Source organism: Anomaloglossus baeobatrachus, chromosome 5 (assembly GCF_048569485.1).
Source record: "Anomaloglossus baeobatrachus isolate aAnoBae1 chromosome 5, aAnoBae1.hap1, whole genome shotgun sequence".
Classification (NCBI taxonomy): domain Eukaryota; kingdom Metazoa; phylum Chordata; class Amphibia; order Anura; family Aromobatidae; genus Anomaloglossus; species Anomaloglossus baeobatrachus.
In genome coordinates, this window is record NC_134357.1 from 564,689,263 (window position 1) to 564,705,378 (window position 16,116).

General features: G+C 43.9%; 1 protein-coding gene across 1 annotated transcript in view; it reads right to left on the minus strand.

Annotated features, from left to right (window-relative positions):
• Positions 1–5,574: 5,574 nt before the first annotated feature.
• Positions 5,575–16,116, minus strand: part of LOC142313030 (uncharacterized) — a 248,965-nt gene continuing 238,423 nt past the window's right edge. Inside the window, 3 exon segments of the mRNA XM_075352016.1 lie at positions 5,575–7,067; positions 15,525–15,615; positions 15,813–15,878. Of these exon segments, the coding sequence (XP_075208131.1) occupies positions 5,995–7,067; positions 15,525–15,615; positions 15,813–15,878 (1,230 nt within the window). The 3' untranslated portion in view covers positions 5,575–5,994.

A 16,116-nucleotide genomic window follows, 5' to 3' on the forward strand; every position in this document is an offset into this window, starting at 1 on the left:
CAGATAATGATGATCACAGTCGCTGTTATGACATACTTCCTGTGATTGTCGGCAGAGCGCCTGCCCTCATAGGAAATGATCATTTCTGCTGAAGCATCGCTCTGATCAGGAGATGCAATCAGACAGTGCAGGCTTATAGTGCCCCAAGTAAAATAGATAAAGAATGTAAAAAAAAGTTTAAAAAAAATGAAAAAAAACAAAGCTGAATTCAAATCACCTTCTTTTTTCCCCATAGGAAAGAAAACAAAAAATACACATATTTGGTATCGCCGCATTCAGAAATGCCCGATCTATCAATCAATCTATTAATATAGAATCAATTAATCTGATCAGTAAAGGGCATATCGAGAAAAAAAGTACAAACACCAGAATTACGCTGTTTTTGGTCACCACAACATTGCATTAAAATGCAATAACAGGTGATCAAAACATCAAATCTACAGAAAAATGGTAAAATTAAAAACTTCAGTTCAAGATGCAAAAAATAAGCCATCACTGAGTCCAGATCCTGAACTATGAGAACACTACGGGTCTTGGAAATGGTGACAAAAGCGCAATTCTTTTTTTTTTTTGTTTTTTTTTTTAAATTTCTGAACATTTCTTCACCACTTAGATAAAACTAAAACTCTACATGTTTAGTGGCCACGAACTAGTACCGACCTGAGGAATTTTAATGCCAGGTCAGTTTTACTACATAGTGAACATAGTAATTAAAAAAAAAACACATTGTGGAATTGCACTTTTTTTACAATTTCACCGCACTTGGAAATGTTTCCTTATTTTCCCGTGCACTATATGGTCAAATGAATTGTGTCCTTTAAAAGTACAACTCGTCCTGCAAAAAAACAAGCCCTCATATGGCACGATGGACAGAAAAATAGAAAAGTTATGGCTCTTGGAAGAAAGGGAGGAAAAACAGAAAATCGCCTTGTGATGAAAGGGTTAGACCGATACACCACAGAGCCAATAAGACTGAATTTAAAAAGGGATGTTATGTTCCACTATTAAAAAGGATTGATTTTTTTTTTTTTTAGTTGGCAAAATGCAGTTTATTTTTGAGTGGTTTTTTGCTTTTTCTAGCAAATTGTCCTGCTTTAATCGTTTTATTTACTCATCTGCTTGTGCTTCATGTTGGTTTCCATATGTTTCATGTTGTTTTTTACATCCAATATATTTTTTGTCTTTTCGTTCCTTTTCTCTGGATGTTTCCACAAGTGATGCTAATAGATGTCATTATTTGATGAGTTCACTGCCCCATTAGAGGAGTGATTATTTTTCTATTTAATCAGGGGATCTGTTGCTGTTAAGTTTATCCATGATTAAGGACATTTTTTGTTAGAAACGCATAGGAACATACATCATGCTTGGATTTACTGTGAGAGCCAATTTTTACGATATGGAATAAATGTTTTTGAAATATTTTAATCAAGAATCGGCTGGAAAATCTATTATTTATTGGACATCCTACGGCAGGACATAATAAGTTAATGGTTTACCCCCTAGCTAAAAACGGAAGACAGGTTAAAGTGGTTGTCCACTACTTGGACAACCCCTTCTCATTCCCATGTGCACCCCAAAAATATAACAAAGCCTTTACTCACTTCCAGTGCTGGACACTCGTCAGTAAAAAAGATTGTTTTAAAAGGATTCTTAATGTGTCTGCCACCACTGCAACTATTTCTAGTTCTGCACCCTGTTTAGGGGTGGCCGAACAATAGGTTTATGCACAACTGCAGCCTCTGGATTACCCTACACCTTCAGTTTCTCGGGACTCCAGAGGCACCGGCAGCTTTAAATACCTTTTTGCTGTTTTGTAATGGTTGTGAGGAATATGGCATTCATACATGCCAATCACTGCCACTTTTCATATTTACACACATCCTGCTCTGCAGCAAGAAGAAGTCACCAAGACCTGGGCACCAAAAGGCAGGTGACAAAGTCAATTTAAATTAACGAAGCACCTCTGGCCACAGAAAATTCCTTGCTGATAAAGTAATTCAGGTAGGGAAGTGGGCGGGCAACTGCAAGAATCGGGACACCTTCAAAGGCAAAGGTATTTTGCAGTCAGTCTGGTTTTGTGGAAAGATTTACAATATTGGGGAGTGCGTAGCTCCCACAAATAGGGCAGGCATATTTCAGGCTTCATGACAGCGAGATGCACATCACAATTATTTTTCCTTAATAGTGGGACATGCGTATCAGCACATAATAACTGGCCGAAGGAAGACAATAGGCACATTGTGTTTCCTATCTATCGATAAATAAAATCCTCATGAGAAATATGATGCTGATATCTTCCGCGTGAGCCACACAGAGGTGGAAATATAGGGAAAACTGCCAACACATACATTTCTGGATCCTGAAGGCACAGCCCATGTCCAGCCCAGTCTTAAGTCACAAACGAGGTACATGGGAGGTACATAAGTCCATAAAAATCAGAGCGGACATTTTGACCTTGTCTTTTCTCTGACAGGTCTTGTAGTTTAACTTGTGGCGAAGTCTCAAGGAAACCAGTGGCTCTACAGTGCCTCCCCTGTGCCAAGCCAGCACAAGGCCTAATCATAAGGAACAAGGTAACTGATCCATCTATGTATCTGCTTGTAACCATAACTTACTCATAACTGTATTTCTGGTATAATATCTGTAAATTTCATATGTATATAGTGTATTATCTAGTGCAGGGTTCCCCAACTCCAGTCCTCGAGGGCTGCCAACAGTGCATGTTTTCAGGATTTTCTTAGCATTGCATGGGTGTTGGAATCATCAACTGTGCAGGTGATTAAATTCTCACATGTGCAATACTAAGGAAATCCTGAAAACATGCACTGTTGGCGGCCCTTGAGGACTGGAATTGGGGACCCATGATCTAGTGTGTCCTTATGGCGATTAAACATATAATTTAATCCTGGGTTGTTCTTTTGTCTTGATTTACGAATCCCTTGTTCGTGCTCCCGGTTTAATATTACACGCTACCTGGGCTAGTGGTTTCTGGCCTAATAGTCCTGCTAATAGACCAGCCCTATATCTAATGAGGAAGGATGGTTGACCTTAGGGAGATCAACATCCACCACTGCGGAGACACCATCACGTGTTTCTCAACGCAGTGATTCTAGAGCAATGCCCCGTTGAGAAACACGTGATGGTGTCTCCGCAGTGGTGGATGTTGATCTCCCTAAGGTCAACCATCCTTGCTCACATAGTCTTTTACTAGGCAATGTCCCACTAGCCAGATTCCTACTCCACACTGATGAGGGGCAAATACCCCGAAACGGCTGTCTGTGGATGGATACCATGTTTGGCATAGGTGGTCTCCTTGACTGGAGACTGCCCTTCCCGTGGTTGTTCCTTCCCGGTGAAAGACCTGGCTAGTTTCCTGCCAGTGTTGAGAAACATGTGATGGTGTCTCCGCAGGCCTTCTTGCTTTGAATATTTCCCAGGGGGCATTGCTCTAGAATCACTGCGTTGAGAAACACGTGATGGTGTCTCCGCAGTGGTGGATGTTGATCTCCCTAAGGTCAACCATCCTTGCTCACATAGTCCTTTACTAGGCAATGTCCCACTAGCCAGATTCCTACTCCACACTGATGAGGGGCAAATACCCCGAAACGGCTGTCTGTGGATGGATACCATGTTTGGCATAGGTGGTCTCCTTGACTGGAGACTGCCCTTCCCGTGGTTGTTCCTTCCCGGTGAAAGACCTGGCTAGTTTCCTGCCAGCGTTGAGAAACATGTGATGGTGTCTCCGCAGGCCTTCTTGCTTTGAATATTTCCCAGGGGGCATTGCTCTAGAATCACTGCGTTGAGAAACACGTGATGGTGTCTCCGCAGTGGTGGATGTTGATCTCCGTAAGGTCAACCATCCTTGCTCACATAGTCTTTTACTAGGCAATGTCCCACTAGCCAGATTCCTACTCCACACTGATGAGGGGCAAATACCCCGAAACGGCTGTCTGTGGATGGATACCATGTTTGGCATAGGTGGTCTCCTTGACTGGAGACTGCCCTTCCCGTGGTTGTTCCTTCCCGGTGAAAGACCTGGCTAGTTTCCTGCCAGCGTTGAGAAACATGTGATGGTGTCTCCGCAGGCCTTCTTGCTTTGTATATCTAATGAGGAACTGGTGGCAGACTACTGGACTGGCCGAGAGAATTCTGTTTCACTGGGGTTAATGAAAAGGATTTGTTGGCCTGTCGGGGTTGTGAGCAAGTGATATGCCGAGTCAGAGGTTGCACGGCCTCCTGTCTCCCTCCCAGTGTCTCCCTGTGGTCGCATGGACAGGGGATGTCAGTGTTACACTACACCAAGCTGACTTTATGTACCCCTTAGAGGTGCGGAATGTCGCGTGTTGGCAAAAGTGACATGGTCGTATCGAGTGGCTCTGATGTATTACAGATGTCAAGGTGGGTCTGCAAGCTGCAGTTTTGTCATAGATTGACAGGTTGGCGAATGAGAGGAGGGACTCTTGCATGTTCCCCCCCCCATCCCGGTGGTTCGTGAGAATGGTATCTTAGCAGTTGCTCTCTTAAGCTGATGAGTTTATCTGGCTGAAACCTAACTCATTATGCCTATATTTCCATGGACCATCTATACTATGTATCAGCCATAAATGTCTTCAGAATATTATCACGCTTACATTTTCGGGAAATATCTAATATTTTCATACCATGTCCAAGGCATTGCACTATTTGATACTTTTTGGAAGTAGATATATACTTTTTTTCCCATTGTAATAATAGCAGATGCGAACGAGGGTGGACCCACGAGGCTGCAGCACATGGTACACCTTAGGGCCGTGAATAGGCACACACCTGGTATTCACCAGAGCTTTTGATGGTGAGATTGGGCTTGGCTGCTGGTAGCTACCAGGTGCTACTTAGTGGAACTCAGTACTGTGACCGCTGGCCCCAGGATTCATGATACGGACACTGGAAGTCTCAGATATACGTGGATGCAGACGGGACAGCTGATGTGGCAGGTATGGCTGGTATGGATATGTGTAGTAGCGGGTATGCCAGCTACAGAGGGCACGGCCGATATGGATAGATGCAGCAGTGGCTATTGCAGGTACTATGAAACAGATAGGTATTAGGAACACAGCAGCAGCAGCAGCACACAGGTAAAGGACCTGATAGCTAGCAGCGCGTCACTAAGGTTTGACCACGTTGCCCAAGCACCTTAAATACCTAGTGCCTCTTAGTTATAGGATGAGAGGCACTTCTGGGTTAGGGTGGGCTGACCCTTTAAGATTAGGTGCATGCACCCTAGGTCTCCTGGAAGGGAACTGGTGTGGCGTGCACAGGCCCTGGGTGCTACCGCCAAGGGCCGGAGCAGTCACCGCTGAGCAGCAGTGAGTGAGGGTGATTGGGCAGACGTCCCTGCAGAGGGAGGGGGGGGTAGGAGAGTTCGGGGACATGGTAAAGGCATAATATCCATATTGCTTGAAACCTGTGACTGCTTAATACTGTGGAACATGCCTCTTAAGTTTCCCTTTTAATAGGGCTCATCTGGCAAACTCATTATCACATGTGTTTGAGATTGATTTAAGTGATCCAAAGACCATGAGACACAAGACCATCCATGAGTTTATTTGAAAATCAAATCTTTATGACATCCAATTTGCATAATAATTTGGAACATGGTATATATCATACACTGTGCGTAGGTGTGATTTATACTTGAGCTATTTGGATTCTAGTTGATTTTTGTATTCATGAGGCGTGACTTTTGTAATTGATATAAGTTTTTGCACAATTTGAGAATAAAATAAGTTATAAAAGGGTATTTTGAAGCCTAAATGTATTCCTTAAATTCCGAACATGAATATGGCTTCTCCCGTTTGTGATCTAGCCTATGTGTAACAAGACTGAATATCTGATAAATAGAATTTAATTTTCAAATAAAATACTTCCCACATACTGTGTATGAAAATTTGTTTGCATGCGAGAGATGTGTTGTTTGCAAAAAAAAAAAAAACATTTTCCAGATTCTCAAAATACTTATGGCTTCTTCCCTAAGTGATTTTTTTGATGTTTAACCAAATATGATTTACATGCAAAACGTTTCCCACAGTCTGAACAAGAAAATGGCTTCTCCCCTGTGTGAGTTCTCTGATGGGTAACAAGAATTGATTTACTTGCAAAACATTTCCCACAGTCTGAACATAAAAATGGCTTCACCCCTGTGTGAGTTCTCTGATGTGTAATAAGAACTTTTTTCTCTGTAAAACATTTTCCACATTCTGAACATGAAAATGGCTTCTCCCCTGTATGAGTTCTCTGATGTACAAGAAGAATGGATTTCTTTGTAAAACATTTACCACATTCTGAACATGAAAATGGCTTCTCCCCTGTATGAGTTTTCTGATGTATAAGAAGAATGGATTTCTTTGTAAAACATTTGTTACATTCTGAACATAAAAATGGCTTCTCCCCTGTATGATTCCTCTGATGTATAAGAAGAGTGGATTTCTTTGTAAACCATTTCCCACATTCTGAACATGAAAATGGCTTCTCCCCCGTGTGCGTTCTCTGATGTGTAAGAAGAGTGGATTTCTTTAAAAAACATTTCCCACATTCTGAACATGAAAATGGCTTTTCCCCGGTGTGAGTTTTCTGATGTGTATAAAGAATTGATTTCTCTTTAAAACACTTCCCACATTCTGAACATGAAAATGGCTTCTCCCCTGTGTGAGTTCTCTGATGCCTAACAAGAGTTAATTTATCTTTAAAACATTTCCCACATTCTGGACATGGATATGGTTTCTCTCCTGTGTGCACTCTCTTATGTGAAACAAGATTTGAATGGCGATTAAAATATTTCCCACACTGTGAACATGAAAAGGTTTGCTTTCCTATGGTAGCTTTAACATCCCTTTGGTGACTATTAATTTTCTTAATAGTCTTTGATGAATCCTGTTTAAAAGGATCAGATGATAGATCTTTGCTGTGAACCACTGAGGATACAGATGGGATAATACAATGTTCTTGATTGGTGTCTTGTGGCATACCAAGATAATATACTTGAAAATTGGAAGATGCCAGGAGTCCCTCTGATGTCCTTATACAGTCACCTGTCAAAAATAACACTTATTACTTTTTCAATAATATACCCTGGGAAAACATTTTATCTGATTAAAAAAAGCAAACAAACCCTGCCATTAACTCCTTCACCCACGTCGATTTTCAGTTTTTGTTTTTTTCCTCCCCATCTTCCAAGAGCCATAACTTTTTTATTTTTCCATCAGTATAGCTATATGAGGCATTGTTTTTTGTGGGACAAATTGTACTTTTGACCGACACCATTCATTCTATCGCATTATGTACTGGAAAAAGGGGAACAAAATCTCAAAGTGTGGTGAAATTGCAAAAAACGTGCAATTGCATGATAGTTATTTGGGTTTTTTATTTACCATATTTACCATTCTGAAAAATTGACCTGGTAGTATGATACCTCAAATAAGTGTTTTTTATTTCTATTTCTGCTCCTTGGCCTCAATGCAGGATAGCTTAATATGACTACCACCCATAAGGTAGTTTCTCACATTAATGTAGATTCCCTCAAGCTGTTATTCTGGAATGTTGCTTGCCTTAACTCTCCGGTGAAGCGCACAAAAGGGTTAGACCAGGGGTGGGGAACCTCTGGCCCGCGTGCCGCATGCGGCTCACCATGACCTTTTTTGCGGCCTCCGGGCACTTTCCTGGGGGCGGCAGTGGTCAAGCTGCCACTTCGGTCTTGCGGCCTGCTTGTCCTTTAAATCCCCATATGCGCTGCTTGTGCGTACTATTAGTTCTCCTGCTGGCCAGTGTCAGCGTGCTGATGACTTACTTGTTGGCAGGTTTAGCATTCTGCACTTCCATCCCACAACAGCCTCACAGCTTCCGGCGATCTATGCCCGCGCTCTGCCGTCCAGAGCTGTGTGCCCGCCCTCTCCCTTCAGTGTGTGTGTCCGGCGCCTGCTCTCCGATGCTGTGAGTCCGACCCTGCAGTGTGTGAAGCGCCCGCCCTATGCTGCTGTGTGCCCCGTTCAGTGCTTTGTGGCCCCCCTCCCAGTTCTGTGTACCACCCCCACCCCCCCGAGTTCCGTCCACCCCTCAGCGCTGTGTGCCCTCCAATGCTGTGTATCGCCCCAGGTTTGTGCCCTCCCCCTTTCCCAACGATGTCTGTGCCCCAGCCCCTCTTGTGGTGTCTGTACCCCAGCCCCTCTTGTGGTGTCTGTGCCCCAGCATCTCCAGTGATGTGCGTGCCACCAGCATCTCCTGTGACTTATAATTCACAATTGAGATGCTGGGGGCAGATACATCACAGAAAGGGCTGGGGACATATACATCACAAGATGGGCTGGGGGCATATGCATAACAGGAGGGGCTGAGGGCATATACATCACAGGAGGGGTTGGGGACATGTATATGTGATGTCTGTGCCCCCAGTGTTTCATGTGATGTAGATATAGCAGGCCCAGCGTCTCCTATGTGATGTGTATGCAGCAGCAGCAGTCCCAGCGTCTCCTGTTGTGAATATGTTTTCCAGTTTGGGGCACCCTCTTGTGGTCAGTGCTGGCGGTGCAGCTGATGTGTGGAATGAAAGCCAGACACCTGTGGAGGACTGGCAGTCAGGGTCAGATTGGGCTATTTAACTGAGTAGTTTTCTCTTGTTTCTTGCTGGTGCTCAATGGTCTCCTGTGTGTTAAGGACATTCTGTAACCAGCTCTGCTCACTACCAGAACTGCTCACTACCAGAACTCCTCTCAGATAAGTGGTCTTTGTACCTCTGCTGTTTCTTTTCCACGTTCTTGTTGTTTTTTCGGCTTTGATACTAATGCTTGATTCCTATTTTGTCTGTGTGGAGTTCTTGGTGGAATGGGATCATTCCCTGCTGGGAGTGTCTGTATTCTTAGCTCCATGATTTTGCAAGGTATTGTGTTTGTCATGCTTGGTATTAATTAAGTTCCTCATTTGTATTAGTGTTTTTGGATCCCAGTAACATCAGAGTGCTGATACAGTGGGGGAGAGGTTGTGTGACCTCAGGATTTTTCCATATCAGAAGTGCTGGTATATATTAGGGTTTTTTACGGCTGCAGACAGTTACTCCTTCCTATCCTTTCCTATAAAGATAGTTTGGGTCTCACCTTTGCTGAATCTGTCTTTTCTAGCTTTGTATTGTGTTTTTCTATATCACAGCAGCCTTTACATATGGGGGGGCTATCTATCTTTGGGGACTGCTCCGAGGCAGATTAGCTATCTTATATCTCTATCTGTGAGAATATTTAGTTATCCGGCTGTGTCGAGACGACTAAGTCATCGTCGGCTCGTCCCACGGCTACTTCTAGTTGTGTGTCAGGATTAGGTCTGCAATCCATTAAGGTTCCAGCCACTCTGTTACCATTTGGGATTCTGCAATTTTTGATCCTCCTCGGCCCCTGAATCATAACAGTCTCCTATGTGATGTATATGCCCCCAGCCCCTCCAGTGATGTATGTGTCCCCAGTGTCTCCTGTCATGTATATACAGCAGTCCCAGTATCTTCTATGTAATATATGTGCCTCCAGCTGCGTCTCCTGTGATGTATATACAGTGTCTGTTATGTTATGTATATGATTTACCAATCTTATTATAACAAAGAGTTGGCTGTGCTCCAGACCGAGACAAACCTGAAAAAGCAGCTGTGAGAAGCAACATGATTAGTATCATCGAACATAACAGTAGGGGTGAGTTAATTAATTGTTTGACCAAATATAGCAGGGTCATTTTCACATTGATAATTTTGTACGGCCCCCGAAGGTTGGTAGAAATTTCCAACGGCCCCCGGCAGAAAAAAAAAGTTCCCCACCCCTGGGTTAGACCATGTTACTAGTCTGTGCCCCCATATTGCCTTTCCGCAGAGGCTAACCAGCACTCCGTAATAGACATTATTCGGAGTGTGTCAAGGCTTCCTTTGTACGGTAAAAGCATGGGGTGGCCATTTTGTTTAATAAGTCTCTAGACTACTCTATATAGGTGGTGAGAGATCGGGCGGGAAAGTACTTAGTAGCCAGGGCCCTTATTGAACAGTGGAAATATTGTCGTATTAATGTCTATGCTTCTACGAGGGGCTGCTGATAAGTTTTTGGCTTTACCCAGAAAGAAACAAGATAGGATGATGAAACTTTACATTTCATGACTCATTTCTTGATAGAGCCACACCTATTCCTTGGTCTCATCCCTCCAATGAAGTGATTTCTACCCTGCTGGAGAGGCTCAACCTAGTTGATGCTTGGAGATGCTGCCACCCCACAGAGAGGGAGTACACCTTTTATTCTAGAGTGCATAATGTCTGTACTCTATTGATTACTAGTTGACATCTGCCTTTCTCCTTTGAAATCAGTCAATATTCTCTCTCCTGTCATCTCAGATCACTCACCAATTTTGCTTACTTTAGAACTCCCTACTAGTAGAACTGTATCTTTTTGTTGGTGCTTTCCCGCATATCTTTCCACCTATGATGATTTCAAGCACTATTTGACTGGTTGTTAGGAGACTTTCATGGAGGACAATCTAGAAATCTGAAAGATATTAATTTATTTTGTGTCACTGCCAAAACGGTGCTCAGAGGACACATTATTTCTTATGTTTCACAGAAGAAAAAGAAACTGTTGTCCTCCCTGCGGCCTCTTTTGGATCAGCTCACTCAATCATATAAGGACTTCTTTTACTCCTCTTTGGTCAGGCCTCATAGGGAATACGGTGTCCAGTTCTCGGCACCACATTTTAAAAAAGACATCAACAAACTGGAGCAAGTTCAGAGAAGAGTGACCAGAATGGTGACTGGACTGCAAACCATGTCCTAGGAAGAATGGTTACAGGATTTAGAATTGTTTAGCTTGCAAAAGAGAAGATTGAGAGGAGACTTAATAGCTGTCTACAAATATCTTAAAGGATGTCACACTGTAGAGGGATCAGTTTTATTCTCATTTTCACAAGGAAAGACTAGAAGCAATGGGATGAAACTGATGGGGAGGAGACACAGATTAGATGTTAGAAAAAACTTTTTGACAGTGAGGGTGATCAATGAGTGGAACAGGCTGCCACGAGAAGTTGTGAGTTCTCCTTCAATGGAAGTCTTTAAAAAGAGGTTGGACGGACATCTGTCTGGGATGATTTAGTGAATCCTGCTTTGAGCAGGGGGTTGGACTAGATGTCCCAGGAGTTCCATTCCAACTCTAATATTCTATGATTCTATGATTCTAAGTAAATTAAACATTGACAAATCCCCCAGGCCAGATGGCATTCATCCATGGATAATGGGGGAATTGAGCTCAGTAATCGACATACCGCTGTATTTAATCTTTTTAGACTCTCTTGTAACAAAGTTGGTGCCTCAGGATTGGAGGATTGCTGATGTGGTACCGATATTTAAGAAAGGTAAGAGGGTGAATCCAGGCACCCAGCCGGTAAGTCTGATATCAGTTGTGTGCAAGGTTTTGGAGGGCATTTTAAGAGGTTACATGCAACAATATATTACAGAGAATAATATAATAACTGATAACCAGCATAAATTCATGAAAGATAAGTCGTGTCTAACCAACATGTTGGGTTTCTATGAGGAGGCAAGTGCAAATCTGGATATTGGTAATACAGCTGATGTGATTTATTTGGACTTTGCAAAGGCATTTGATACTGTACTGCATAACAGCCTTATAATGAAGCTCCAGAAGCAGGGACTAGGGGCAACTATATGCAAATTGGTAAGGAATTGGCTAAAAGATAGGAAACAAAGAGTCGGCATAAATGGAATGTTCTCTAAATGGGCTATAGTCAGCAGTGGGGTGCCGCAGGGATCTGTGCTAGGACAAATTCTTTTTAATCTCTCTATTAATGACCTTGTGGATGTGATTGATAGTAAAGTGTGAGTCTTTGCTGAGGACACCAAACTTTGTAGGATATTTAAAACAGACATTGATAGTACAATGATCTGGATAAGATATCGGTACAGGCAGACACTTGGCAAATGAGATTTAATGTTGATAAATGTAAAGTAATGCACCTAGGACGGAGTAATCCTATTGCTGCATATACATTAAACAGAAGTAAACTCTGGACTACAGAACAGGAGAAAGATGTGTGTATTCTGGTTACAAGTAAGCTAAGGAGCAGAACTCAATGTCAGGCAGCAGCTGCTAAAGCAAACAAGAATTTAGGTTGTATAAAAAGATCCTGCGATCCCAACATATTGTTCCCCTCTATGTCACTTGTAAGGCCACATCTGGAATATGGGATCCAGTTTTGGGCTTCACATTTTAAAAAGGATGTTCAGACGTTGGAGTGAGTTCAAAGGCGGTTAACTAGACTACTACAAGGAATGGAAGGCCTCCCATATGATGAGAGGGTGGAAAAGTTGGATTTGTTTAACTTAGAAAAAAGACGTCTCAGAGGAGATCTCATTTATGCCAACTATAGCCCATTTAGAGAATATACCATTTACGACTACTCCTTGTTGCCTATCTTTTAGCTAATTCCTTACCCATCTGCATATGACTTATTCCTTCCAAAGACAATATTAAGGATAAGGGGGCACTCACTGCAATTGGAAGAAAGACCTTTCCAGCAGCTATATAGGAAAGAGTTCTATACAGGTAAAGTAGTTAAATTGTGGAATGCCGACCACAAGAGGTAGTAATGGCAGATACTATAACAGGTTTTAAAAAAGGTCTGAATGGTTTCCTCAGTACACAACATTGTCGGTTATAAATGATTTAATGACAAAATACATAATTGGTGGAGGAAGGTTGAACTAGATGGATCTAGGTTTTTTTTCAACCTATGTAACTATTGTAGCAGCTGCTGAATGAGAAGAATCTGTGACTAGTGCTAAGCGGATCTGGACTGTAAAAGTCCGGATCCGCGCGGTTTCAGTGCTAGATCTGTGCTGCAACCGGGCGCGGGATTCCGGGTGCACGATCCAGATTCGGCAATTATTAAAAATGAATAAAATCAGAAATAAATTAACGTTTCATACTTACCGAGACTCGATATCATGGCGGCACATTGCTTCCGGGTGGCACATTCACTTCCTGTACTGTACTTTGCATACACACAGCTTTCCGTGTTTTCCCCGCCCACCGGCCGTCCTCTCATCTGTGATTGGTTCCTGGAAGACGCGCCCCCAGCCTGTGACAGCTCTGCCGTGCAGTCATCGCTTATCGCGGCTCAGTAATAGGCTGCACTCAAAGCGGGCAGCTGTGCTCTATGGCTGCTCGCTCTGACATGTAGCAGAGCTGGATGTATCTTCGCTGGATCTCGTGTGGATTACGCCGGAGCTGGAGGGCTGTGCTGGGGTAATAAAGTGGTGAATGAGGAGGCTGTGCTTGTACTTTATTCCAAATAAGGCTATGTGCACACGCTGCGTATTTTTGACGCTGCGTTTTTGGCTGCTAAAAACGCACAAAAACGCACCCGTGGCAAAAAAAAAAACCGCGGCAAAAAACGCATGCGTTTTTACCGCAATTTGGTGCATTTTTGGCTGCATTTTGATGCGTTTTTGATCTTTGCATTTTTCTGCGCTTTTCCAATGCATTGCATGGGGGGAAAAACGCAGGAAAGAATTGACATGTCCATTTTTTTTTTAGCTCAAAAAACGCAGCTTAAAAAAAAGTTGTGTGCGGACAGCAAAAATGAAAACTCACACTTTGCTGGGGAAGCAAAGTCATGCAGTTTTGAGGCCAAAAACGCACCCGAAAAACGCACTGTGTGCACATAGCCTAAAGGATTTCTCTGTGTCTTGTTTATTTACTGTAATTTACAGGTTTGTGATGCGGGTATCTCACAGACGCCCGTGCGATCACAAACCTAGGGTTTAGTAGCAGCCGTGCGCTGTTAGTAACTATTACCTTGATTGCCACTGCACCAGGGCAATCAAGATGAGCCGATATCGCACCGGAATTGTCACATCTAATAGATACGGCAATACCGGGCGGATGCGGGTTGAGAATATACCAGCCCCCAGCTGGCGTTATCATGGCTGGGGATAAAAACTCTGGGGGGGACGCACGTTTTTTTTTTTAATTTAAAATAAAAAAAAAAAAAACGCATGCGGTTTATCAGTCACACTTGCGAGGGACTCCCACAAGTCTGACATCGCAGCACAGCTGCACACACCTCTGACAGGAGCGTGCATGTGTTTCTAGGTACATGCACGCTCAAGTTCAGACAGTAGCAAGCTGTGCCTTGTGATGTCATGTCAGACCCGAACGAGTCTGACATTGCCTCACCCGCATACTTCTGAGGGCTTTTGTACACTTGCGTACCGCTTCCAATGCGACAGCATCGGAAGCGATATGCAAATAACCCTCTGCTGCGGGTGTCAGCCGAGGGTCATGCGACTGTGATGCGATCTTGAAATTGCATCACAGGAGCGGAGAAGAGGGGGAGCACTTTCTCCCCATCTCCTCCGCTGTCTGTCTCCGCGTGCACCGGTGTGATTTTACACTGGTGTGATTCCATCGCATGACACACGGCTCACGCTGGCAGTACAGCAGAGCCGAGTGTCATGCGAGTGTCCCTGCTAGAGGTCAGTGAGAGCGGACCTCTGCTGCGGGGTGCGAGCTGGCACTGAGGAGGGGGAGAGGCTGGAGCTGCGGAGGAGAAAATGTCACAGCCCAGCCTGTCACAGCCTCTGCAGTCAGTGTCTACACTCAGAGCTGGCAGCCATGCTCTACGCAGCTGCTGTGTGATATGTAGCAGAGCCGGATGTGTCGCCGTGGGATGTGTGGATTACGCCGGAGCTGCAGGGTGTTGGGGTAATAAAATGGTGAAGGAGGGGGCGTTTGTACTTTATTCTAAATAAATAATTTTTCTCTGTGTTTATTTACATGTTTGTGATGCGGGTATCTCACAGACGCCCGTGCAATCACAAACCTATTACCCCGACTGGTACCGCATCACGCCTCCGTGAAGAGACGGTAATGTACCGGGATTGCCACATCTAATAGATGCGGCAATACCGGGTGGCTGTGGGCTGAAATACCAGCCCCCAGACGGCATTATCATGGCTGGGGATGAAAATTAGGGGGAACCGCACGTTGGGTTTTTTAATTATTTATTTAAATAAAATATGTAATAAAAAAAAGCCGGAGTCACACTTGCGACGGATACACTGCTTTCCCCGCCCACGGCCGTCCTGCCGCCTGTGATTGGTTGCAGTCAGCTGACACTCTACCACTCAGGGTGGGGGCGTGTCTATCTACAACCAATGACACGCGCCGGTGGGCGAGCAAAACAATGAATATTGAATAGTTGGCTCCGGAAGAGAAAAACTTGACCCGGAAGAAGTGTGCCACCATGTCAGTGAGTACACCGCGCGCGCTCCAACCCCCCATCCCCTCCACAAACGTTTTTAATCTCTGGATTCCGGTCCCCATTGACTTATATGGGAACCGGATTCAGGAGCAGATCGGACTTATTTTTAAGTCTGTCAGTGATCCGCCGGCCCCGGTTTTTCCAGCGTTCGATCAGCTCTATCTGTGACTTCTCTGCATTTAGTGGTCACTACTCACCTGGGCGGTTATCTGTAGGAATCTCCTTTTTAATTCGCTCATCACCCCTCACATATGTCTCTGTAGTATTAATATGGGGCAGATCTTCACCCTGAAACAAATATTGTAAAAGTCACAGACAGATGGAGAAGTCACATCTATGATCAGCTCTAATCCTGCCATCTCCACCGCTCTCATTACACAAGTATAAAACATATAATACTGGTGGATAAAACAAGACTGAGCACAAGACCTTCACAGCTGTCTACACGTCATAGGGAAATTGCATGGCACCTTCTCTCCATCTACCTGATGATCCTGAGGAACATCGGGATCTTCTTGTTTGCAGTCCTGTGGGAGAAGAGGACGGGGACATCTCTCTGGTGTTGTCCTCTTACTGGATAGAACTGGAAGAGACACATACAGGGACTGAATTCATTGCTTACATACAGATAATTATAGGCCGTGTGTATTTAGTCCTGTCTATTACCTGGTGATGTGAGGGGCTGGGGAACCTCCATCATGACGTCCTTGTACAGATCTTTGTGTCCTTCTAAATACTCCCACTCCTCCATGGAGAAATAGACGGTGACGTCCTGACACCTTATAGGAA